Source organism: Protopterus annectens, chromosome 1.part2, assembly GCF_019279795.1.
Source record: "Protopterus annectens isolate FY-2018-M chromosome 1.part2, PAN1.0, whole genome shotgun sequence".
Lineage (NCBI taxonomy): Eukaryota > Metazoa > Chordata > Ceratodontiformes > Protopteridae > Protopterus > Protopterus annectens.
The window spans coordinates 732,885,323-732,911,937 of NC_056727.1; the positions used below are offsets into that span (position 1 = coordinate 732,885,323).

Sequence of the window (26,615 nt, forward strand, 5' to 3'; positions counted from 1 at the left end):
AATGGAAGAAAATCATGATGATGAAAATTAGGAAGTCCAATGCCTGTCAAGGCGAAAAAAAACTCCCTCATCAGCCTAAACAATCAACTCTATGGCTTATCAAGTCTACCAAAGACAAATCTGAGGTAAAAACTAACATCTCATGTGAAGGACAGTCACAAAGCTTTCTTCAAATGTGTCTGCAACCTTATAAGGCAACACATGACATTATACTAAACCAACTGCAAATGAAGCCACCTGTACTGAGCAGGAAGATATAGCAAATCAAGTGGCTGATAAATTTAGCTCCAATTTTAATCCTCTCTCTCCCACAGGCACTCCTTCAGGAAATGCCAACAACCACATCTCCCTCAACTATCACTAGGGAACTAGTCCTCAAGGTACTCTCCAAGCCCAAAAACATTGTATTGATTGGCCCCAATAATATCCCAGGATGCCTCTAACAGCAAAAAACGTAACTATTGGATCCAACAGAACTATTCAACCACAGCCTCCCAAGAGGCTTCAGGCTGAATGAATGAAGGAATTCAACTGCACAAGGGCTTTACAATGACAAATGCAATGCTTGACTTATAGCTGACAAACAGCTGCTTGATAGTATTATGAAGACTCACAATAATCAGGTCTGAGCTGGAAGGGGAGAGTAAGGACCATAAAGACACCCTGGTGTTTGCTTCATGACTGGAATGGTTCTGTACACAGAGAGATACAGACAGATCTCATACAATATTGCAACATTATCCCACTACAATCATCCTTGAGTGCATCAACACCCTTGAAAAATGTAATCATCATCCTAATCACATTTATGTTCAGAAGTGCTACCCTGGTAAACGCTCCTTATGATGCCTCTGAACTGTTAACTGCGAAACAGGTAGGCAAGCCTGGCTTGTTGTAATAACACAGCATTAAAAGTTAGGTGAGCTCCAAGCTACAAGCAAGCGTGCTGCTTGGTCAGGAGGTATTTCATGCTCAGAAACCAGCGCGCAAAGGCAGCCATAGTGGAGCAAGCAAGGCTACAGTGGGGGGCAGTAGGTTGAGGCATGCTCTTCAGGAGAAGTATGACTGCACAAGCATAATCAAGCTCCTCAATGACCTTGGACATGAGTCAGGGAGAGCCTGGGGAGTTTAAGGTGGGTTCAGGAGACCTGGTGAACAAGTACAGGAGCGGGTGGCAACTGATTGTTAGCTGTGAGGAACTAAGACTTGACAATACTTTACTTACTACTGCAGTCTGGAATGCATTACTGCAAACCACTGAAAATGAAATATTCAGATTTATTCATCTAACAAAAGTAATAGATTATTACTGTTATGTCCATTAAATGGACAAACGCGACTTCCCATCACTGCCAGGCCACTCAACTGCTCAGTGTTCTTGTCACCTTCAAAATGCTTACAGAAAGGGTACTGTCCCAAACAGAAAACTATTAGTACAAATGTTTTTTTCCTTGTTCTTTTATATCTGCCACATGGCCCTAGTAGTGACTAAGGGTCTTGTACCTGCCCACCCACTTTGTTAAACTACAAATAAGCAGAAATCTTGCAGATGTGTAACCATTACCCTCAATGTTCTGGAAGACCAAAAATGCATATATTGTTATACAGAATTCTGCTCTCTACATGCAACAGATTGGTTTCAAAAAGTCCACTGTGATTTCAGAAAATCCCATCCATGTGGGTCTCCAGCTCCTCACCCCTAAGGGCAAAATTCCAAACAGTGGAATCATGTTCCTTTAGTTCAGAATCAAACTTTGTTAATGGTCTGCAGTGACAACCACTTATTAAAAAAGCCAAAACACAAAATACACCTTTCACTAGCTCTGTTACGGAGAATGGTGACATTTCGGTTACAGCTTTCCTGGTTTCCAAACAACTATACACATATACAGGTTTTGCACATTTGTATATATGTATATGTGTGTATATATATATATATATATATATATATATATATATATATATATGCATACGCACTTGTACAATAACCCAAACACTATATATATATATATATATATATATATATATATATATATATACACACATATAAATAGATGTGCATATGTGTGTGTACATAAATATTAATTCTTTGAAAAATGCATAAACACAGGTGGTGTATACATATATTTTTTTAATATACACACAAGCAAACACGTACATACCATATATATATATATATATATATATATATATATATATATATATATATATATGTCAGAGACAGACACATACGCTGAACTAAAGTATCTGCCACTGAATTCTGTGGCACTGCATAAACAACAATTGGATAACTGCAGAAATTGGATTTAGGAACTACGATCACTCTTCATGACTCAAAATAAGAGGAAAAGCTCTCAACACCATCCATGTGAAACTTACAATACTGCATGCAGCAACAGACTCCTTACAAACTGCCCAAAGAACTGATGGAGAAAAAAGACTCTTAAGCAGAACACAGTCTCCAAGAATTTGGCATAATTTCTACCCACCACACAGAGCTTTTCTCAAGAGTTTTTAACTCCTTTTAATCCCTATCCAAAAGCTCACATATGAAGAAAAGAAACATTGTGTGAAAGCCATGGCCTCAAGCTCAAAGCCAAAAAGTGCACTGTCATCCCTTATGGTAAAAACTCTGTACCCATGAAATACCACATAGGCGGCAGTCTACTTAACACCGAAAGTGTGATAAGAGACCTTAGGAGACAGGTGGACAGTAGTCTCTCCTTTGATAATCACACTGCCACAGTAGTCAGGAAACCCTTCTACATGGCACACCTCATCACAAAAGGTTTCGCATCCAGGAAAAAAGAGGTAATTGTTCCCCTCTACTTGTCACTCATTAGACCCACTATAGAATACAGCGCCCCTTTTGGTATGTACCTCACAAGAAATCTACAACTGGAAAGGCTGCAGAAATACCTCACAGAGGATTACCGGCCTCAAACAGATGCCTTATGTAGACCGTCTCAAAAAACTCCAGCTTTACTCCGTTGCATATCGCCTACTCAGAGGTGATCTCTGCCTAACATACAAAGCTATGTCAAACCCAGAGCTGTTGGACATGTTCCACTTAAAGAAATTCCAATCCTTCCGAGCTACACGCTCTAGGGACCTAAACTTTGTCACCACAATAAACAGAACATGGTGGAGGGATAGATTCCTGTCCCAGATACTTTCCATACTCTGGAACAAACTACCTATCTATAGCAAACAAAGCTCCTCATTAGCACTCTTCAAGAAAAATATTGATGACTGGATGGGAGACAGGAAATTCACTCCAGGGATCACTTCTGTGGCTCTGCTCGACAGGAGCACAGGAAAATAATTTTCTTGGGTGGCGAAAGCCAGGGTACCTTTTTGGCTCGGCTTATATAGGCCCTAGGGCCAATAGCCTAGTACCTACCTATGAACCTATTACTGTATTACTACTAAACATCAAGCCAGCAACACATTTGGGTCTCTATCAGAAGTTTTTCATTTGAATGGAAGCCTAACAAGCATACCTCTCAACCGTACCGAATTGCTCGGTAAATAGCAGTTTTGAGGGCAAAATACTGGGGTGCCACGAATTCCCGCGTGGCCCCTTTAATTTCCAAAGTTCCTGTTTTTTTTTTTGTTTTTTTTACCCCTGACGTCATCACGTGCATGATGACGTCAGCTTCTGCAGACCGGGCTGACAGCACATTTCTTCCCCTGGCTCCAGGCAACAAAACTTCTTTACGTTATTTACTTATTTAACAGCTACAGCCTGCAGGCAGAAACATTTTAATGGCTGCACTGCACTAACTTATTTAACAAAAAAAGAAGTTATGTACCTACCATAACGTTCCATGTTAGTTGTCTTCATCTCGCCTTCCTTCTTGCTGTTTGGGTTCAGAGCCGATCCTCGGCTCTGACTCGGCCATCTTCTATATCTCGAGAGCTGTTTACTGGCTCGAGGCTACCCCTTATCCCAGAATTCCCAGTGTCAGCTATCCAGATCTCGCTTGTTATAGCACACACTAGACATAAATAGAGTAACCAGTTACTAAAATTGGTTGTCCAATACACCTAAACAAGGAAAGAGTTATAAATTACCTGGCATGTGAAGTAATAAAAGATGCTCAGCCAGTGAAAACAAAAGGGAACTCCTTACAATCCTCTAGGAAGGGGGAAGGAGGGAGGGACGCAAGAAGGAAGACAAGATGAAGACAACTAACATGGAACGTTATGGTAGGTACATAACTTCTTTATGTTAAGTTGTCCATCTCGCCTTCGTTCTTGCTGTTTGGGACAGCATCCCTAGCACCTAAAATCCCGGGTGGCTCATTGGAACAGACTCTTCAGAACAGTAGAACCAAAGGAAGCTCTGCTCCGGGAGACCATATCTACCTTGTAATGAGAGATAAAAGTGTGAGGGTTTGCCCAAGTGGCAGCTGCACAGATTTGAGTCTATGGGCAACCTAGACTGAAAAGCTACAGAGGTGGCTAATGCTCTAGTGGAATGACCTTTTGGTTTAGCTGGTAGGTCTTTATTTCATAACTGATAAATAAAGGCAATAGTATCAGATAACCATCTGGATAAGGTCACTTTAGAAACTGGAAGGTCTTGTTTGTTGAAAGCATAAAAAAAAAATAACTGGTCTGACTTTCTTAGATCCTTAGTTCTATAGAGGTAAAAACACAATTGTCTGTGCACATCCAATTGGTGGAACTTGTATTCTGCCTTGTTGCTGTGATTAGGAAAGAAAACTGGGAGATCTATGGATTGATTTAAGTTGTTCTCTGAGCAGACTTTAGGAATAAAGGATGGATTGGTCCTCAGAGAAACTCTGTCCTTGTGAAACACCAGGTAAGGAGGACAAACACATAGTGCTTGAAGTTCTGAGACACGTCTAGCTGAAGTGATAGCAACCAAAAAAAGTGTCTTCCAAGAAAGAAATTTTAAAGAACATGATGCTGCCGGTTCAAAGGGAGGCAAAATTAAGGAAGCTAAAACTAAACTGAGATCCCAAGGAGGAAGAGGATCTCTAACTGGGGGTCTAAAAAGAGATGTTCCTTTCATAAAGGCCTTGCAGAGCTTATGAGACATTATGCTAGAATTAAACATACCGATATGAAAATTAGAGATGGCAGCTAACTGTACTCTAATGGTAGCGGAAGCTGCACCAGACTGAAAAAGCTGTGCTAGAAATTCAAGAATTTCATGGACTGGGGCTGAGAAAGGATCCAAATTTCTAGAATCTGTCCAGTAAGAAAACCGTTTCCATTTACTAGTATACGTTTTCCTCATAGTAGACTTATGAGAGGAAACAATAATATCACGGACTGCTGGGGAGATATTGGAAAGCCTGGCTAGGGTTGGAAGTGGAGTAACCAAGCTGTGAGCTGAAGAGTTTGAAGGGACTGGTGCAACCTGCCTGATTGGTGAATCAGAAGATCTGGAACTGGGTCCAGAATCCACGGTTGATCCAGAAGGTGGAGGTGTAGGAACGGGAACCATATCTGTCGAGGCCAATATGGGGCAATGAGGATCATTTTGCAACCCAACGATTTTGCTTTCTGAATGAGTCATGGAATTAGGGGAAATGGGGGAAAAGCGTAAAGGAGTCCCTGAGGCCAATCGTGGACTAGAGCATCTCTGGGTATATGACCTGGAAGAGGAAGTAGGGAGAAGTAGCTGCTGCATTTGTTGTTGAGAGGAGTGGCAAATAGGTCGCAGCAAGGCTGTCCCCATTTGCGGAAGATAAGATCCGCAACTTCCTGATTCAGAGACCACTCGTGAGGCATGAGGATAGCTCTGCTGAGCCTGTCTGCTATGACACTGGATTTCCCAGGGATGTGCATTGCTATCAGAAAACGTTAGGAGGAAATCGCCCATTGCCACAGTCTGAGTGCTTCTCGACACAAAGGGTAAGACCTGGTCCCGCCCTGTTTGTTGATGTACCACACCACTGACATGTTGTCCGTTTGGATTGCAATGGTCCCGGAAGGAAGAGAGTCTTGAAGGGCTTGCAACGCTAGGAGAACCGCTCTCATTTCTAGGACATTGATATGCAGATGGTACTCGTGAGGTTGCCAAGTGCCTTGGACTGTCCTGCCTAGATAATGCCCACCCTATCAGGGAGGCGTCCGTGGTCACTGTGGCTACCGGAGGGGGTTTTATGAAAGGTCTGCCCTGAATTACTAGTGGGGAGACCATCCACCAAGAAAGGTGCCTTTTGCATGTTTCTGTGATCAGGATCATGTGAGACATGGGTAGTTCCTGGAAAGACCACTGTGGGAAAAGAAGCCACTGATGGATACTCATGTGGAAACGCGCTAATGGGACAAGAAGAATGGCAGCTGCCATGGAGCCTAGAGCTTGGAGGACATGTCTGACTTGAACCCTTTTGCTCTGCATTAGAATTAACACTTGTTGACGAATAGTGGAAACTCTTTCCTGTGGTAATCTTGCAAATATTTCTTTTGTGTTTAATTCTGTTCCTATGTATGTGATAAACTGACAAGGCAACGAGGCAGATTTTTTGAAATTTACTGTAATGCCTAGTTGAGTGCATGACGTGATTGTATAATCCCGTGCCTCTAAGAGTTGACGCCTGGTGGTAGCAGTCAGGAGCCAGTCGTCTAGATAGGGAAACACCTGGAATCCTTGATGTCTCAGGTGAGCCGTGACTACTGCCATACACTTGGTGAACACCCTGGGGGCTGAGGTGAGACCAAAGGGCAGAGCTCTGAACTGGTAATGACTGGCCCCTACCCGGAAGCGAAGAAATCTCCTGGAGCGTCTGTCCATTTTGATATGGTAGTATGCATCCTGAAGATCTTTCGAGCACATCCAATTGTCCTGACCCAGAAAAGGGAAAATGGACTGCAGTGTCACCATCCAGAACTTTTCTTTTTGCACAGATTTGTTCAATCTGCTGAGATCCAGTATTGGTCTCCAGTCCCCTGTCTTTTTTGGTACTAAAAAGAATCTTGAGCAAGTTCTGGATCCTAGTTGGTCTGCGGGGACTTCTTGAATGGCTCTTTTTTCTAGCAGTCTTGAAACTTCTGTGACTGCTTGATCCCTTAGATTGGGTGGGACATCTGGGATGGGCTTTTAATTCTATGGGGGATTGATGGAAGGGAATTTTGTAACCTCCGGATATGATGGATAGTACCCATCTGTCTCTGGTTATATTTTGCCAGGCTTTTGGGTACAGCGAAAGTCTTCCCCCGACTGCCTCCAGAGGTGAGCAGTCAGGCAACCCTTCAGGGATGCTGGAAGGGCATGGCAGAGAAGGTTTCTCTGTCACCCTGGTTTTGTGGTCCCCCTCTGCCACGAGGGCGGCGTCTGTTATTGTTTCCACCTCTGCCCCTGGGGGGAAAAAAGCACGTGCGACAGGCAGGGGTCCCTGGGATTTTCGGAACCACATCTTTTCGCTCCTCTGACCTTTGGGATAAGGTCTGGAAGGAGTGGAAAAACGGACTCCCATGGCAGAGAGAGTCTTTCCTTCCTGCTCACACCTGGTCAACGTGTCTTTCACCTGAGGCCCAAAGAGAAAGGAGCCATCAAAGGGAGTATTGGTGAAGGATGCTCGAAAGGGTTTCGCAAACTGACACAGCTGCATCCAAGCATGTCTCCTGAGAGCCACACCTGTCCCTGCAGCTCTGCTCGCTCCATCGGCTGCATAGGAAATCAGCCTCATGGAGGAGTTGACTATGGAATTAAGAGTCGCAAGCTGAGAAGCTACTTTGGCTGGTGCTCCCTCAGCTGTAGGATCTTGAAGGGCATCTCCAAGCACTTTCAGGAGATCCCTTTGAAGACGTGTAAAATGGCATAGATAGTTCAGGGACCTCATTGAAAAGGTCGTTGAAACAAACATTCGCTTTCCATAACTGTCCATCGTCCGAGACTCTCTGTTCGGAGGATGAACAGATGAAGAGGTTTCTGCTAACTCTTTCTTGGTGGCTGCTGCTACCACTATGGCATCAACGGGCACATCTATGGAGAGGAATAGTTTGTCCTGGGGGGCTGTAATAAATTGGTTTGGTCTCCACGGAGTAGGTTCCACAGAATCTGGAGCTGATCAAGCCTTTCGAGCCACTACAGACATGAGTGGATTGAAAAGAGGAGATACCCAGGAGGTGGAAGGTCAGGAACTAAATGCGTCCAGGTATACAGATTCGTCCCCGGTAGGGGCTAGGGAAGTCCAGTCCCTCCTCTGTCTAAGCATTTCAACGATGTCCGCAAAGGAAACATCTTCAGGGGGTACCTTGAGGACCCTTCCGATTCATCCATGTCTGTATCTGAAGTGACAGACACAGGGGAGTTTATGTGCTTCCTCTCTTGCACTTCTTCCGGGGAGGCTCTGCCGAGTGATCAGGGGAGGCTTCGGAAGAAGAGGGATCACCCAATGGGGTGTCTTGGGGCATAGGTTCCCTACGCTTGGGGTCTGGAGGAGGAGTAGAGGTTGGAACAGACACCACGGGGGGAGGAGCCGATGGAGCTGGCAGTAGAGATGTTTTGGGGGACAGCACACTCCGCATGACCTCGAAGGCGTCCCGACCTCTAGGCAGAGAAAGCTCCGGCTCCGAAGAAACAGGAGTCTTTCTCCACGTCGAGGGTGATGGCTCTGAGGCCAATGTTGGAGCCGAGCTCACCTGCGCCGAAGCTCCGAGGGGAAGAATGGGTCCGATGCCACTCCCCCCCTGGTGCCGATGAGAGCGCCTCGGTACCCAGATCCTTCGATAGAAGGTATAATCGAGGTAATCGGAGCCGATGTCGGAACCGGAGAGATGATGATCGGTGCTGACGGTTCTACTACCTGTGGATCCATGGTCTTCGGCTCCGAGCTAAATGTAGCTGGAGGAGGAACAGAAAAAGAGTCGGTTGGAGCAGATACCTGTTGAGGTGGGCTGGACAGAATTTTTGCCAGTGCATGTGACTTAAGCAAGCTACTTACTACTCTCTCCACATCATGATCCGATAATCTAGAGGATCGAGAGGAGTGGGAAGAATGATGGCTATGTTCACTTTGTAACAAAGGTGACTGAGGTGCCAAGTGGATGGACAAGGATGGAAATCTCAGTCTCTTATGGCTCCGAGACGGCTCTGAAATAGCAGATGAAGCTGACGGAGGAGTTGTCTTGTCGGTGCCAGTGTTTTTGCGCTCCTGCAGGACCCTTGGACTAAAAGCGTGACATATAGAACAGGAATCCTGCAGGTGAACAGCGTCCAAATAATATACACAACTAGTGTGCACATGTCACAGACATTTTCTGACAGCATGAGTCACACATTTTGAAGCCAGATACCTTGGTATCTTTAGACATTTTAGTAACAACAACCACAACAATAATAAAAAGCTACACTACAAAAAACAAGAAACAAATAGACTTTTTTTTTTTTTTTACAGTTAAGGAACAGAAAGGAAAGCCACTAATTTAAATGGCTATCCTGGGGGGGGGGGGGGGGGGCTCTCTAATTTAAACGAGTTCAAGGGAAACAGAAGGCCTGTGAGTTATGGAGCAACGGCCAACAAAGCTACAATACACAAGAAAGCGATAAGGGATAAAGGAATATATCTAGACAAAAAATTGACAAAATTTCAAGAATAAACAATATATTAATAGAAAAAACTATACTAAGCCTGAGCCAGTAACGAAGCAACCTCGCAGCTGAAGCGGCAAACAAGATCTGGGTAGCTGACGCTGGGCATGCTGGGATAAGGGGTAGCCTCCAGCCAGTAAACAGCTCTTGAGCTATAGAAGATGGCAGAGTCGGAGCAGAGGATCGGCTCCGAACCCAAACAGCAAGAACGAAGGCGAGATGGATAACTTAACATCATTTGTTTTATATGCAGGCGAAACTGTGCGTGTACTTAATACTTATTTAAGTTACGTGATCGTGAACTGTGCAAGTGATAATGCGGTTCGTATCCAGGTCGTTTAACGGCACATTATTAGGGGGTTTTCTTTCACACACTGCATATGATGCTTTTTTCATGATAACTTGGAATGTGTTCAGCTAAAATCAGTGCTTTGACTTAATTTCCTGGTGTGAGACCCATGGAGTTTGAACTGTAGGACAGTTCACAAAAAATGATGAGGTCAGGAAATGGAATTCATTTGATGGCCTCTGCATCCTTCCCCTAGATTACATAACGAACTTCGGGGTCTGCTGAGAACTTGGAACAGCCATTTTTGTGTCTTCATTGTTTTACTTTATGCATTCATACCAAGTCCCAGGAGATTGTATTAAGTTGGTAGTCTTTGTATGGTGTGTTTATGCATGTTGCACATTATTTAACAGCTGCAGCCTGCAGGCAAAAACATTTTTTTAGCGGCTGCACACACTTATTTAACGAAACATTTGCTTTACATACAGAATAAACTGTGCGCCATGTACTTAATACTTATTTAAATTAAGTGAACTGTGTTAAAGTAATAACGTGGGTCATATCCAAGTTGTTTAACGGTTTAACAGCTGAACTGTATAACGGCTGCTGCATTTTACTTATTTATGTTGATCTGCTGCCTTTACTTTAAGGGCTGTAATTTACGAGCAGCTGCATTTACTTTACTTAAGGACTGAACTGAACTGCTGCATTTACTTTATTTAAGGGCTGAACTGTGCTATTTACGAGCTGCTGCATTTACTTTATTTAAGGGATGAGGTGTGTGTGTGTGTGTGTGTGTGTGTGTGTGTGTGTGTGTGTGTGTGTAAATGCTGGTTAGAGGTACTCAGACTCAAACCAAAGGGCCTAAATTCTCTACCCATACCACCTCTACCTGTAAATCAAGGAGTTAACCATAGCTATCAACTGTCCAAAGTTTTAATGAATGTTTGCCTCATACTTTTGCTCTGTTCCTCTTAAAATATGTGGTTTTCTGGTAAATCAGTAAGAAATGAATTCACTAAGTAATGACAGCCATTTAAGTTTGTCTTCCTATCTTTCAGGAAACGCATGCAACAAACATTTTATTCTAGCAACTTTTCTAAGATTATACAATGTTTAAAATGTGTCCCTGGTTTGGGGCTTTTGCCCCCCCCCCCCAAATAAATTTTGGCTTTTTCCAGATTTCTTGTGCTACATAGTTCTTCGGGGGGGGGTGGGGGGATGGAGAGAAGTTTAGTGCTGCTTATGCCAAGTCTGTTTGTGTCATTATTAGTAGCAGGTAGAATAGTTGCTTTTGATGCAGGAGGCTGTGGGTTCTTCTACTGCAGTATGTAGATAGATTTCTGATACTGTAGTGTGTTGTACTTTTAAAAGGGGTGGATGCTGCAGTCCTGAGAATGTCCAACTTGGCAGAGATAACTAGAAACTATGAACCGTATCAATTTGCCATAATATTCTCTATTGCAATATTTCTAGCTTATTTTTAATGTAACATAGGCAAGTTATTCCTCAAGGGCAACAGACACTATTTGTAGATGAAACAATGAAATATTAAGTTGTTTGCTAGCAGCAACCTCTTCATTAGTTACAGATCTTTTTAACGTGGAATTATTTAGATGACTTTTACTTCTGCTGAGTGTGCATATTTACTGATACTGGTGGACTGCAGAAGCTTGAGTAGACTTTTATGATGGAAATGTTCTGAATTGGGCAGTTTTGTCATTACTGGTACATGCATTCCGGTTCATTGCTTACTGGAAAAAAGTTCAAAACAATAAATTTAAAATGCACTCTAACAAGTGTGCTGTATTATACAAAGAATGTAACTGAACACAACCAAGAAGGTGTATCAAAGAACACATGTATGTTTCATGTGCAAGGGGCCTATGATTTGAAAACAGCACAAAGGTAATCTTTTTCCGCCACTGGCCAGATGCATTTTCTTTGAATGTGGGTTTCAATGCTGTTTTAACGAATGTGAGTTTCAGGGGCAGAGAAGTTTTAATGCTAAGTCTATTTTCATTGTGAGACTGCATTGGTTTGTTTAATGGATGTCTGTTAGTGTTTGTGCTATAAAATGTAAAAGTTTTAAATGAAATCCATATAATCATCGTAGAAGTAAAGCAGTAAGCACCTTACATTGTTTATGGTACATAGGGAGAAGCAGCCAAGTAATGGGACACTGAAATGGCTGCAGGGGGAGGGCTGGGGGCCCCATTTGACCATGATTTTGGGAGGGGGAAGAGCAGCAAACTCAGCCAGCCTCTGGCAGCACAAACCCAAGCTATGCCACTGATCAGTAGGCCATGGAGAATGACGTTTGGAGGTCCTAGTAGCAAACTACCATATTCTTTTGCTAAGATTATAATATTGCCTACCATTAAATGTCCTACCTTCATTACAAAACCCACATACTGCAAGTCACTAAAAACAAAATCATAAGGTTAATCATCATCTCCCTTTCCAGTGAATATCATGGCTACACATTTAAAAAAAATGGTTTCCATTTACTATAGGGTCTGGTCTGGGGCCATATTTTGGTTGTCTGTTCTTCAGTTTGCATTTTGAAAGTTGGTATCCCACAATTTCATTGGAGTGAGTGGGGTTGCATAATTATATATGTAAATTTTATGTTAATCAGCATACAGATTTGTACCCATTTTTCATGGGCCTTTGTCCAGATTTTTGATGTTTCCAGGTTGAGAGGTATGCTACAAGCAGAGTGCCATAGGGTTCTGTCACGTGGCCCTCTTCTGTTAAATGTACATTTTTCTATAAACTATTGTAAAAAGAGATTTGTCATTTGAATGGAAGCTTAAAAAGTGTGAAACTCCAAAACGACATATCAGATGGTCTTTTACCTAATGTACTTTTCCTATGAACTGTTGGCTTTAAGTGGCAATGAAGACATTAAAAGATTAAAAAAAAAAAAAAAAAAATATATATATATATATATATGCACGTGTATATTATAATTCCAATGGCTGCAGTAAAAATAAACACCATAATCCTTGAGAAATCAATAACATTTGTTCTCAGGAAAAAAGGCAATTAACCCATAGCAGCTCCAAATTAACTATAATTACAATACATACAATTAAAATCTGAAATGTCACCTGTTAGAATTTAAAGCTGACCATAATTTGGTATGGTGCATTAAACTGCACCCATGGAATGATGCATATAATTTTACTGTGAATCTTGTATAGCAGAAACAAAATTTTGACCCCTCTTTATATCACTCTAGTCAAACCCATTCAAAGTGCTTTGCTATTACAAGAAAATATTTTGAATCAAGTCAGAAAGAGTGAATGACATGTCTTTTGAGAAGAAACATGGACTACACTGTTTTACAAACTGAGACAAAGTGAGAGAACGGGCCTGTTTTAGTTGCTTGTTGCAAACTGCCCATATTCTCTTTAAGTAACTTTTGAAAGAGGTCCTTTGTAACAGCCAAAAAAATGTTCTCAAGAGGGAAATATTTTTCTGTAAGATTGGTCAAAATGAGGAACAATTTGCTAAGAGAAACAAGAAGTGGCTTAGAAAGTAACCTGATGTATAAATGGAACTAGTAACATACAAAGGGTTTAGTTAGCTCATACTACTTTGGTCAGAAGCTGAAAATAAACTCTTGACTGAAGCATCGTTTTCCTAGGTTTCTTGATTGCAACGTAAGCCAGATCTTCCAAGTACACCAAACTAGGAGGTCTGTCAGCTCACATTACGTCCTTTTAATACCTGATGCAGAATCATGATTAGCAGAAGAACAGAGCGATAGTCAAGACTAACATTTCAGTCTGAGACAGAGGTTCTACAAACGCAGATAATTTATCAAATCTTTCTACAAGAGCATTCAAATATAGGAACTTAACACTAATAAACAAAAACAAAACATAGGACGCCTGCAAAGAAATAACAGACACTCTACAATAACATTCAAAGAAAGCAACTTAGAGTTCCAACCCTAAGTCACTAGAGAGAAGTAAACAGAAAATGTATACTTACTATGCTATACAATGAGGGAAGAAGACTTCTTAGCTGTAAAACAAAATGCCAGTATGATAGCTATCATTAGGCCATTTTAAAATAAGTGAAATTACATAACAAAACTAACCACTCAGCAGTGGTGCAAAGGCATTACTACTCATAAAAGATCGAGACACAATTAACACTAAAAATGCTTCTCTAGCTGGACAATGCAGCCCTCAGACAGAAATAAAATGGTATTACAGAGTTCAGGTGACTAAAGAATTCCTTGCAAGGATCTGCTTCGTTTAACATTAAAACCTTTAGCGCAGATGGTCAGTGGTGGCTAGTGCAAGCAGCACAGTGAAGTGGTTTAATGATCAAGACCTCTGCACTACAGTTCCAGGGTCATGCGTTCCATCTCTACATATTGCCACTACCTCTTTGGTACCATGCTCTCAATACATCTGCCCAAGTTTACTCCACATATTTTTGTTTCCTCTGACCTCCCTGAAACAAGTTACTTTAACTTACACGGATGTATTACATTTATACTTGTGTTTTTGGCAGATGAAAGGGGTCACAGATGGACCAGTTCACTTAACCAGCCAACAAGCAAATAACAGTACTGCAAACTCCTCAGAGAGATCACCCACTCTGTCATTTATGGTTCATAGGAGGCTACTAGGCTAACGGCCCTAAAGCCTTACAAGATATACCCAACTCTGCTAATTACATATTCCAGTCCTAAGTCATAACAGCTCAGGGTTACGGTTGCCAGCTTTCTTTGTGGCTAAAACCAGACTAAGGTCATGCCCCTCACATCACCCATAACTCCACCCATTCCCACCCCCTCTCCCATCCATGCCCACCCATTTTGTGACATCACAGTGACATCAGCTGATGGGAACACCCCCTGTTCTGTTCCAGATGCCTGCTTTCAGACGATTTCTCCCTAGTTGCCATAAACACTGTTCAAAACTCTCATTGTACATACTGTCTTCTGCTTTACTTCTACAGTGATTACAGATATCTGGATTTAATTTAAAACATTTATTTCAAATTTTATAGCACAAACCACTGATACACATTTGCTAAACAAAGGAATACAGTCTCACAATGAAAACAGACTGAGCATTAAAATTACTCTGCCTATCTCACATTCACTGAAACAGCACTGCAACCTGCCAGCAGGATGACCCAAATGTAATGACTGCAACAGTGAAACACGAAGAACATCAGCATTGCTCATTGTTTTCCCAAGTTTAGGATGACATTTTAAAATGTTCTAAAAATGACAGTACTAACAACAATCATATCCTTAACATGGCAATGGCATTAAAACTTCTCTACCATTGAAACTCACACCACATCCAAAGAAAATGCATGGCCACGGTGGATAAAGATTACCTTTGGTCTGTTTTCAAATCATAGACCCCTTGCACACAAAACAAGTAACATACATGTGTTCTTTTCTTTGATACACCTTCCTGACTTTATTAAATTATATTCCTTGTATAATAGAGCACATTTGTTAGAGCACATTTTAAATTTACTGTTTGAACAATTTACAGTCAGAGCAACATACCACTATGCCAAATCAGCAGCTTCCTCAAAAAATAGGAAGACTGAAACTTAATGGCTATCATTTAGTGAATTCATTTCTCATAGCTGTCGACCTCTTAGCACAAAAAAACTGGACAAACAAAGTCAATAATGGGGGAATACAAATTCAGTACTTCTCACTATAGCTCTCAATTCTTAGCATCAAAAACCTGGGCAAAGCTACGAAGTGGTGATGGCTAGGGACTTTAGGCTCTTTTTACATTGTAGTCAAGGTACAGGGTTTGAACCAGAGTACCTCTAGCCACCAGGTGTATTACATGGGGGGCATTTACACACACACACACACACACACACACACACACACACACACACACACACACACACACACAAAACCTTCGTTGCTAATGCTGCTTTCCGAAACGTCGCTGATGCTGGTTCTGCTGTGCCTTCCCCGTAATATCCAAACACACACACTACCTTCATTGCTAATGCTGCTTTCCAAAACAGTCAGCTCCACTCCAGTAACCTGCCAGAAGAACTATCATCTTGTAAACAACCAGATCAAAATTAAAAGGAATATACTGCAGTCATCTGCCTATGACACGTGGTGGTGGTGCTGCGGTAGCGTTGTTGCCTCATAGTAAGACGCTGTCTGGTTCGATTCTCAGCTAGAGCGTCTTCTGCGTGGAGACATGCGCGAATGGGTGTACCTTCGTTGAAGGTTGTGCGTCAGGCCTGGCAAGCCAGTACGTAAAAATCAACTGCCAATCATTAGCGGACCGGAGTTCTGCTCTGGCGACCCCTAACCGGGAAAAGCCGAAAGACACAAAACAAAATACTGCAGTCATCTGCCTAGCTCTCAACCAATCAAGGACAAATTGCAATAAACTCAGCGACCACTCCAGAGTTAGTCAAGGACAATCAGGGAGACTTTCAAAATATTAGCGCTATTAACCTGAGAATTGCCAAATAAGCCAATGTGAATTAATATCCATTTTCCACAGTAAAAGTAGTCCACAGTCTCCCCCTTTTTTCTTTTTTATACTCATGTAGTTTTATACTGGCAAAGGCTTCACCACGGAATGAACTAAACAGTACCGCATGTTCACAGATCCATTACGCAATTAATTGCATAGCAACCTAAAAAATTTTGGATACTCTGCACATAATCAAAATTTAATTGGCTTTAAAAGAAACTACCATTTCAAATATCTAAGGTCAACCAAACTGTGCTTCGACTCACAGTATTCAGAGTAAATAAAAAATTGTCAGAGACAAAACTAGCACAGAGAGGAGACTGACTGGCTTCTGCTTCCCGCTCGCACTACCGGAAGTGTGCTCCTTGAGCTCAATTCTGACAGGCTGGTAGCCCTGAGAGACCTGATGTTATCACGCATGTGATGACATCAGTGTCAGTGCCGGGAAATTTAAAAAGTCCGGTTTTTAATTAAATTTGTAACCGGACAAATTGTCAGAAAACTGAACAGTCCGGTCAAAAAACGGACAGCTGGCAACCCTACTCAGGGTTGAGGGGAACATTACTGTTTTTCTACCATAACCAATTGCTTCCTTAACTTTGAGGCTGTGGAACATTAGTGCTAAAGTATTTTAGCAGTGGAAAAAGATAAGAAGGTCTTTTTCCTCCATACAAAGGATGCAAGGTGGGTGCTTGTCCTTCTGCAAGAACAAAGTTCAGTTTTACATGCTGTGTCTTTAGCTGTTGTACTGTGTGTTACCTTCTGTATTGCCGTTCAAAAAACAAACAGCACTTTATCTTCTCTGTGCTTTAAATGTTTAACATGGTTAAGTACCTAAATCTACGTCTGCATTGTGACAACTGCACAATTCAGCATATCATAAACCTCATAAAAAACAGCTTTGACAGCTTAAGCTACAGTTAAAGAGTAATCAAAAACAGTGCATTTTAAAGACGTCAACTCAACAACAAAGCAGTCACTGAAAAATTTCACTGACAACGTGACATGATTTCCACTACAGTGGCTCTTCAGTCAGTATATTTATATGAACCTGATACAGACTACTGCTTTGGAATCCTGATAAAGGTGTTAAGGAGACTGCAAGATGTCCAAGCAAAATAAGAAGTTCACATCTTAAAAGATGACTGGACTTTTACAGAACACTGTGTGCAATACCAGAGTAGTATATTTTTACCAAGATCAGCCAGGGATTATCATTATCTACATACACAGTGAAACATTCTGGGAACAATTGTATTTGCTAATCAGAAATTAAATCCACAAAACTGTAAGAAGGATAATACTATTCAGAAAGGTTTTGCTGAACATATTTTATACTGCAGTCATCTGCCTATGACACGTGGTGGTGGTGCTGCGGTAGCGTTGTTGCCTCATAGTAAGACGCTGTCTGGTTCGATTCTCAGCTAGAGCGTCTTCTGCTTCTGTCTTCTGTAACTAAATGGCAGATATGCTGCCAGAGACCAAGACCGTAACAGAAATGATGACGATGATGATGATGATGATAACAACACAACTTGTTAATAAGACAAGCCCATTACAGAGACTGTCCCCTTTCAGTTTTGACCTAGGAGTAACAGTAAGGAGGCAGAAAATGTGGGCATGATGCTTCCTGTGGCAGAAATGCTACCCACTGATTCAGGGCTATGGTGAATGCACATAATCTCCACTATCTGGCACTGTAAAGCTCTGGATGCGAGAATAAAAAGGACAGAGTTCTACAATACTCCTCCTCTATGGCTGTCTTACACAAACATTTCCCTGATAGTATAGGATGAAACTTACTGTGTCTACTATTATACTGTATTCTATCACTGTTACTGTGACTGCGCATAAGAGGATGCCTTACATCTGCAGGCTGATGCCTTATATCAGTAAGAAATTATATTTATGTATCAGATGCAACTACATGTCCTTACTGTTATACACTGTGTTATTATTGTTATTTTGACTATGCATGCGTTGAAACTCTATGAGATTACTGTTTTACTGTATTGACTAATTTTATAATTAACTGTATATTATCTATCTTTTCGAACTTTTCTCCTCAGGACTCTGCTGATAATGGGCATACGCCCAGTCAGACCAACCCGGTTGATTAATAAATGTCAAATAAATACATAAACATCTAGATCTCTTTTTGTGACCATGCTTATGTCAAATTTGAAGTGTATGCACATGATCACATACAAATATCCAAAGATCTGTGTAGAAAATTATATGGAAGCACAGAAAACTTTTAATCTGCTTTAAAATATAGCCCATAGAATTTTACCACAGTTACTGTAATAGAAGACAATCCAATTAGAAATGCAACAGGAACTGCTTCTTAACCTTTTTGTTTCTGTATCCCTTAGTGAACGGAACACAGCTAATAATCTTTTCATAATGCTTTTGCCCTCTTCAAATAGCAGCTCAAATATCTGCGTATGTTAATACAGTAAACATAACCCCCTACTTAGAGTACTTTGAGAAGAAAAGAGAAAACTGATAACATGAGCTCAAATTAATCTCCATAGCTTCTGCAGGTGTGCCTGTGTGCATGCGGGGTAGGGGAAGTATGCAAAGAAAATCTCTTCAAGACTGATTAGGATAACAGAGGACGTGTTAAGTCTTCTAACTCACACAAGCCAAGATAACTGCCACAATAAAAGTATAGTTGTACAAAAACTTACAGTAACAGTAGATGTGCTACTGATCATTGTTGCAGTATTACTGACAGATGGGATACCCTGCCAAGAACAGCCATACATTCGGGCCAGTATATCAAAGCCTGGATGCCCTCCTCTAGTGCCATATGTCCAATGTATGACTGAAAACTAAAGGTGGGAGGTAAATGAAGGAAGCATATGGGCGCAAATTACTTCAGAACATATTTACTCTGGACCAAAATGCTGAAGAAGGTCATGTAACAACATACTTATGTGCATGACCACTGAGGATGGGGAAAAAAATTAGAAAGAGATCCACCTCGGCCAAGAAAGACAGAACAAGCACAACAGGGGGGCAGGAGGGGGGGAATTTAATACAGCAACTGTGATCAGCAAGACATCTACTGTTATGGTAAATTCATAAACAAATGTAAAGTGCTTCACATTCTCTTATTCTGTCAATGTCTCAAGTTAATATTTTATTTGTTTACTGGGAAAGTCCGACTTGGAATGGAGACAATTTTCAGCGGAGGCCCAGGGTGAAAGACTCCAAACGCACGTCTTTATAACTTGGGAGGAAACCCACACGAACGCAGGGAGGATGTGCAGACTCCGCACAGAAGGCACCCCAGCAGAAAATTGACCAGAGAACCTCTTGCTGTGAGGTGACAACGCAACCACTGCACCATCCTAGTGCTAATATTTTACAAGTGTCACTTATAACCCCTGATTATTACAGGATTTGTACTTTACTGACAGCTATGCTGGTCTATGTCTTTCCAAGATCACTGTTGCAGTATTACTGACAGATCAGAGAGTACTAATGCTGTTCAGAAGGAATGGATGAGGAAGGAGGAGCAGAGCTGTGGTCTAACAAGCCTTGCAGGATGGACCTTGCAAATCCTGCTCTAGAAATTTGTAATGCTTAGTAAAAGTGCGGAGTGATGACCAAATAACAGCTTCAAAAATAGTTATACACTCAAAACCCTTGATGAAAGCGCTAGAAGATGCTACTGCCATAGTGAAATGTGCCTTTACAGAGGCAGGACACTGCTTCCCATGAAAGAATTAACAAAAGGAAACGGCTTTGGAAATCCAAGAAGAAATGGTCTGCTTAGAAATTATTTCCTTCAAGAAAATAAACTGTTTGCCAAACAGCTGGTCTGATTTCCAAATGCCCTTAGTTATGTCCAGGTAAAAGTTGCCTATGCACATCCATTAAATAAAGATGTATTTTCCCTCAGTTTTGGGGAGGAGGAAGACTGACAGGTTAACAGGTAGTTACTAGGGCTGCAGTCTGGGGGGACCACTGAGGATCCTAGCCTGAATTCCCAGTTGCTCCCAAGCAGTGTCTGGTTAAGTGACTTGCTAAATGTCACATAGTAGACAAATTAGGGCTAAGGTAATCAAAACCCTGTAACAAGAACTACAGCTCACAGCCTTAACTCTCTGCACCAGCCATCAAACTGTTGGTGCACTGGTTCAAGGACAATGCATTAACCACCTTGTGCATGAAAAAAAGGATTAGTTCTAAGGGTAACCCTATCTTCATAGAAAATAAAGAAAAGAAAAAGGCCATCAAAGCTTGCAGCTCAGATACTCTTTTATACAGGTCAGTTACTGTTTTAGCTGAAGGAAGAAGTCGCTAACAAAATGGTTTCCCCCATGTACAAAGCTTTATTTAAGGAAGAAATAGCAGCTGGTTAAAAAGGCACAAGGGTCAGGCTTTCCAGAACATAATTAAGACCCCAAGAAAGTGGAATTGGCTTTTTTTGTGGCCTAATATGGAGGATGCCTCTAAAAAAAAATCTGACCTCAAAGCGTGCAGAGGGAGGTGGATCTATAGGCAAACAGGCAGGTATGACTGGCAAATGAGTTTTAACAGAGTATGCCAAGCCAGAATTGGGCAACTTACACATACAGGAAAGAACAATAGGAATTCCCACTTGAAAAGAGTCCTGGTTCTTTTGACACCACAATCTATTAAGGAACATGAGCTTTTCTAGTAGTTGGTTTTCTAGCCTCCTGAAGAACATCCTCTGAAAAGTGGTGCCTGAAAGGAATCAAGACCATCACTCAGAGTTATGGGGTAGAGTATGGAGATGACAGTACAAATATTTGTTCTTTGTGAGCAAGTCCATCTTGTGAGATAACTTGTGATGAATGCCCACGGCCAGATAAAAAAAGGGGGTACCAATGCTGTTTGGACCAAAAAGGAGTCATCAGCAAGATTTCTAGCTCGTCTTTCATAACTTTGTGAGGACCTTTGATATCAGTGTCAGGGGGGAAAACACAGAAATCTCCCACTCCAAAGAGGAAAAAAAAAAAAAAAAAAAACGGACATGACATGGTTCCCTGGAACAGAACAGTGAGCTGTCTGTTACGGGTGGAGGCAAAAATCTATATGGGTAATACCCCATTGATGGACAATGTCCATGAACACCTCCCTATTTAGCATCCATTTGTGAGGATTTGTCCTACACCTGCACAAGGTCTCTGTCACTGTTCCTTTATGAAGCAACGTAAATGGCCTGAAGGTTTGGTTGAACAGTGACCCCCCCAGGCTACCTAGGCTAATCTGAAAAAGCAGTAAAGACTTCATCCACCCTTGCTTATGTACCATGTGCTTATGATGTTGAGCCTGAGAAAGGCCTGGTGTTCACAAGCAATTCAAGGACGGAAGGATCAGAATCATACACCATCTTTTCTTGATATTTATATGGTCTTTACTTTCTTTGACAGAATAAACCTCCTAGCCTTTGCTGATGGAATAAGCTCCCCATGCCAGACTGAAAGCAACTGTGTAAAGCTCTTGGCAAGGGGTGGGACTATAAATGTCACTCCTGGTTGAGGGAAATATGGTTGATCCTCCAAAGTAATGCCTTCCTGATGCACGGCAAGACAGGGTTATGGAAGTTTAAGGGGTGGCAATTGCTGAAACCAAAATGACTTGAGATACCACTGTAACTTTCTAAGTAAGGAAAATCTGAATTCTCTGAAGTCTCTTACAGTAGTAAAAAGGCCATAAAATAGAGCAAGAAATTGACAATGAGTTGATGAGACAGAAATTTTTAAGTATTTCTTGAAAAGAGAGTGGATAGGAATATGAAGGTATGCATCCTTCAAATCCAAAGTCACACAGAAACCATAATGACGAAAATGGAACAGAGACTGAAGGGTTACCATTTTCAAATTTGAAACATTCACACATGTATTGAGAAAGGACAGGTCTAGGATTGGCATGCAGGTGCCCTCCTTTCTGTGGATTAAGAACATCCTGAAGTAAAATCCCCTGCCTGAGTGGAGGGAAATGGTTGAAAATTTTAGTATAAAAAAGATCCGGCAAAACAAGAAAAACTACTAGAGGTAACTGACTTTGAGGTGGTTGAGTGATTTCAGAAGGAGGGGGGTGTCTTCCAAGGCATTCTATACTCTTTCTATGACACAGACAACCAGCCTGTTGACAATCACTGCCTCCTAGGCTGGCATAGAGATGGTGAGTCATGGAGATAAAAGGGAACCTGGCTGAGGAGAATAAATGGAGATATTTATAAAGAGATGGGTTTGTCAGGAAAGAAAGGCTTAAAGCATCCTGTTTGATTTACCATGACATCTCTCTCTGTTAGTCCTTTTGTCTTTATGGGGTTGATTTTGATCTTGCTTGACAAAAGGACCAGTTTTAACTGGATTATTACTTGTTTGGAACTTAGATACTGGGGAAAGTAAAATCTGCTTCAAGTCCTGCATAACCGTCCCCTTTCCTTGTAAGGATTTGAAAAAAGTCACAACAGCAAGGACAAACAGATGTTTATTCAGAGGACCTTGACATCCTGCAGAAAAGACTGGAGTTTTAGCCAGGAATACCAGGGGCAGAGCAGACCCAGTAGTAGCCGCCCTTGAAGAAGCATCTGCAGCATCATAACTGCACTTAAGGCACACTTGAACAAAGACAGTAGAGCAGAAGCCCAATTACCTTCTATCTGAGACATGGCAATCTTGGAGTTTGTATATACAAGTTTAGGGTGGGGGGGGGTTTGTCCCCCCCACACACACACACACACTGGGGGGGATGAAAGGGGGCTTGCCTTGCTGCAAAAAAAAAAAAAGTTTAAAGAGAAGAGTGCTATTCAGGATTCATACTTTACCTGCATTTCCAGTCTTCTTTCTGCATGTCAGAATTTGGCATTTCGAGTGCTGACATTTCAATAGGAAGTCAAACTTTCTTTATCAGGAGGGTAAAAACCTTAGTGGGTTTTTCTGTAGAAAGGGAGAATGCAAATGGGTTAGAGGAGGGACTTCTATAAAGGACCTTCTGAACATCAGGCAATTTATAAAATCTATCGTGTTTGTTACTTGTAGGAGGCTAAGATTCAGGATTCAGAGAAGCATTGGTGAAAGCATCCAAAAGAAATACTAGGACAGGGGAAATTACTGAGGGTTTAAATGCATTCACCAAAAGATCATAGTAACTCTGTTGAGCATCAGTGATCTTACTGCCCTCACATTTAAAATGCTGAAAAATTTTAATCACAGTACCACCGAAAAAGACTTCTTCTAAAGGAGAGTCAGAAGATAGGATGCCATCTTCATCGGAAGTCACAGCCATAGAAGAATGGATTTGAGGAGGCGTATGTTTAGCCATCGAATGACATCTGCATCAAATGGCTAAATATTGAACCCTATCCATCGAACGTTCATCCAGCAAATGTTCATTCTTTTGATTGGGAAAGTAACTAGTTAGCCAACTCTTCTCAATCTCACACACCTCAGTATTTCAAACCTACCCAGGTGGGAGGGCTTCACCCCCACACCCTCCCCAACTATAAATACCAACTCTCTGAGACTGCACTACAGTGAGGAAAAGAGCAGACAGGGTAGCAGTGGCCAATTAGTTACTTTGTCATTCGCTGAATGAATCTTCAATGTTCAGGCGGTCGATGCCAATGTTATTCCAAGGCAAAACACAGACCCAATTTGAGATGAGTATATCAAAGAATATCTGAATCTTGATCATCCTCCTCAACGGAAGAATCCCTGCATCTCTTCAATGGTGTACAAGGAGGTAGAAGAATAGCAGCAGGAGCAGCCTGTAAGTACTGAGGAGGCTTGAGAGACATAATGGCTTTAAACACCCCCCCCCCCCCGCCTGAGTAAAATTTTACCATTTTTTCTGGGGATCCCTTACTGTACGAGAAGTATGTCTAGTCTTTTCCTTGGATACGGTATCTGCCAGAATGAAATGCAGTGGCTCAGGGCTTTGATGGACTTCTATAAAGGAACCAGGTACTTCTTCCCTAACTGAAATTTGAGGAATACCCTCTTGTCTGTCAGAGATAACCAACTGAGTTTCCCCGTTCTTGTCTGAAATAGATGCTTGGTTAGCCACGGTAGTGAGTACGCTTGCACCATTATCAGCTTTCGACTCTGCCGCAATAGAATGGGCAGCCAAAGGAACCAGATGGTCAGAGGACTGAAGTGACACAGTGGAGATCTCTGGAATAGGCTGGACAGCCAAAGCCTCATGCTTAGCTTTCTTAGGGCTCTTTTTTTGGTAATAGAAAAAGCACAGTTGTGTACACTTACCATAAATGTAGATATTCAAGTGTATTCACTGTTGCAGTCATCACATTTGGGTTATCTGCTTGCAGTAACCCTCAGTCGGCCTGATTATCAAAGTCTTGGGTCCTGTGTCGGTTGCTGTCTCATCTTCCATGATGTCAGGTAGTCAGGGGTATAAAGCATGCAGCCGACGCCATTACATCAGTTTTTCTTGCCCCAGATGTCAGGTGTCCCCCTAATGGGAAGCAATTATATGCATGTGTAAATCTATATCTATATATATATATATATATATATATATATATATATATATATATATATATATATATATATATATATAAATATATACATACATACATACACATACATACATACACACACACACACAAGGTTATACCCGCAACAAAAAAAGCAAGTACACCAAAAAGCTTTAAAGCATAGTAAACGAGAGTAGAGGTATAGCCAAGAGAAGTCAGGGGGCTGGAGGGAGGGTAACCAGGACTGCAACAGTAAATAAACTCAAACATCTACATTTATGGTAAGTATACACAAAGTACAGTTGTGTACACTTACCATAAATGTAGATGTTCGAGTGTATTCACTGTTGCAGTCATTACATTTGGGTAATCTGCTGGCAGGTTGCCCTCAGTCGGCCTGATTAACAAAGTCTTGGGTCCTGCGTCGGTTGCTGTCTCCTCTTCCATGATGTCAGGTCGTCAGGGGTATAAAACATGCAGCAGACGCCATTTTATTCAGTTTTTCTTGCCCCAGATGTCAGGTGCCCCCCAAATGGGGAGCAAATATATATATATATATAAATAAACAATAAAAATATATAAATAAACGTTTAGAAACATAAACTTTACCTTCATCTAAAAGCAAATATACCACAAAGGCTTTTGTGAATAGTGAAGGAAAAAAAAAGGTATAGAAAGGGGGATGGCGGGTGGATAACCTGGACTGCAACAGTGAATACACTCTAACATCTACATTTATGCTAAGTATACACAACTGTACTATGTTCTTTGTGTTTCATTGTTGCAGTCATTACATTTGGGTAGAATTCCAAAGCTAAGGAAGGGAGGATGGATCAGCATTAGGAGCGGCTATAAGGCCCTGCAGAACTGCAGTGGCAAAGCCTGCCCTGGATTTGGAGAAGACAGGCAAATGATAATGCTTTGTGAAGGTATGAACAGAGCTCCAAGTAGCAGTTTCTAGAATGTCTTTGGTTGGAACCCCTCTGAGAAAAGCTGCTGAAGCAGAAGCAGCCCTGGTGGAATGTGATCTGATCCCCTTGGGCACAGGTTTACCATGGTGCAAGTAGCAGAAACGAATGCAGTGGCTTGTCCACTTAGAAATAGTCTGCTTTGATATAGCCTTCCCCTTTGACCCTGCAGCAACTGCTACCAGTAGTTGCTCAGGCTTTCTTAGAGATTTGGTTCTGTTTAAGTAGAATCTTAGTTGTCTGTGTACATCCAATGAATGCAGAATCTGCTCCCCCTTGTTCTGCGGATTTGGGTAAAATGTTGGCAGGTGAATGGTCTGGTTAAGAGCCACACTGGATACCACCTCAGGCATAAAAGAAGGATTGGTCCTGAGGGACACCCTGTCCGGGTAAAATATAATAAAAGGCTCCACTGCCATGAGAGCCTGTAGTTCTGAAACCTTTCTTGCTGAAGTGACTGCCAAGAAAAAAGCTGTATTCCAAGACAGAAATTTTATATCCGCAGTAGCTGCTGGTTCAAAAGGAGGCAGGGTGAGTTTTTCCAGCACAAAATTGAGGTCCCATGCAGGAGTTGGTGATCTTCTGGGAGGCCTTAAATTTTTGGCACCTCTAAGATACTGTTTCAGCACAGGATGAGAAGAGGGGAGACTTTGTGTTGTAATGAGCCGAGATGGCAGAGGCATGGATTTTTACTGAAGAAAAAGATAGTCCCTAGTCAAGCATCTCAGTCAAATACTGTAAAATCTGAGGAATATTGGGCTTTGCTGTGTCTGTTCCTTGTGCTTGGTTC

At 41.7% G+C, this 26,615-nt stretch overlaps 1 protein-coding gene across 8 annotated transcripts in view; it reads right to left on the reverse strand.

The window, feature by feature from the left end:
• Window positions 1–26,615, reverse strand: part of WDR26 (WD repeat domain 26) — a 2,773,460-nt gene that overhangs the window by 381,214 nt on the left and 2,365,631 nt on the right. For 2 of the 8 annotated variants that reach the window (XM_044058828.1, XM_044058815.1), the window contains exon 14: window positions 13,869–13,901. The exons of the other annotated variants lie outside the window; for them this stretch is intronic. In XM_044058828.1, the coding sequence (XP_043914763.1) occupies window positions 13,873–13,901 (29 nt within the window). In that variant the 3' untranslated portion in view covers window positions 13,869–13,872. The remainder of the gene's footprint in view (window positions 1–13,868; window positions 13,902–26,615) is intronic. 8 annotated transcript variants of the gene reach the window in all.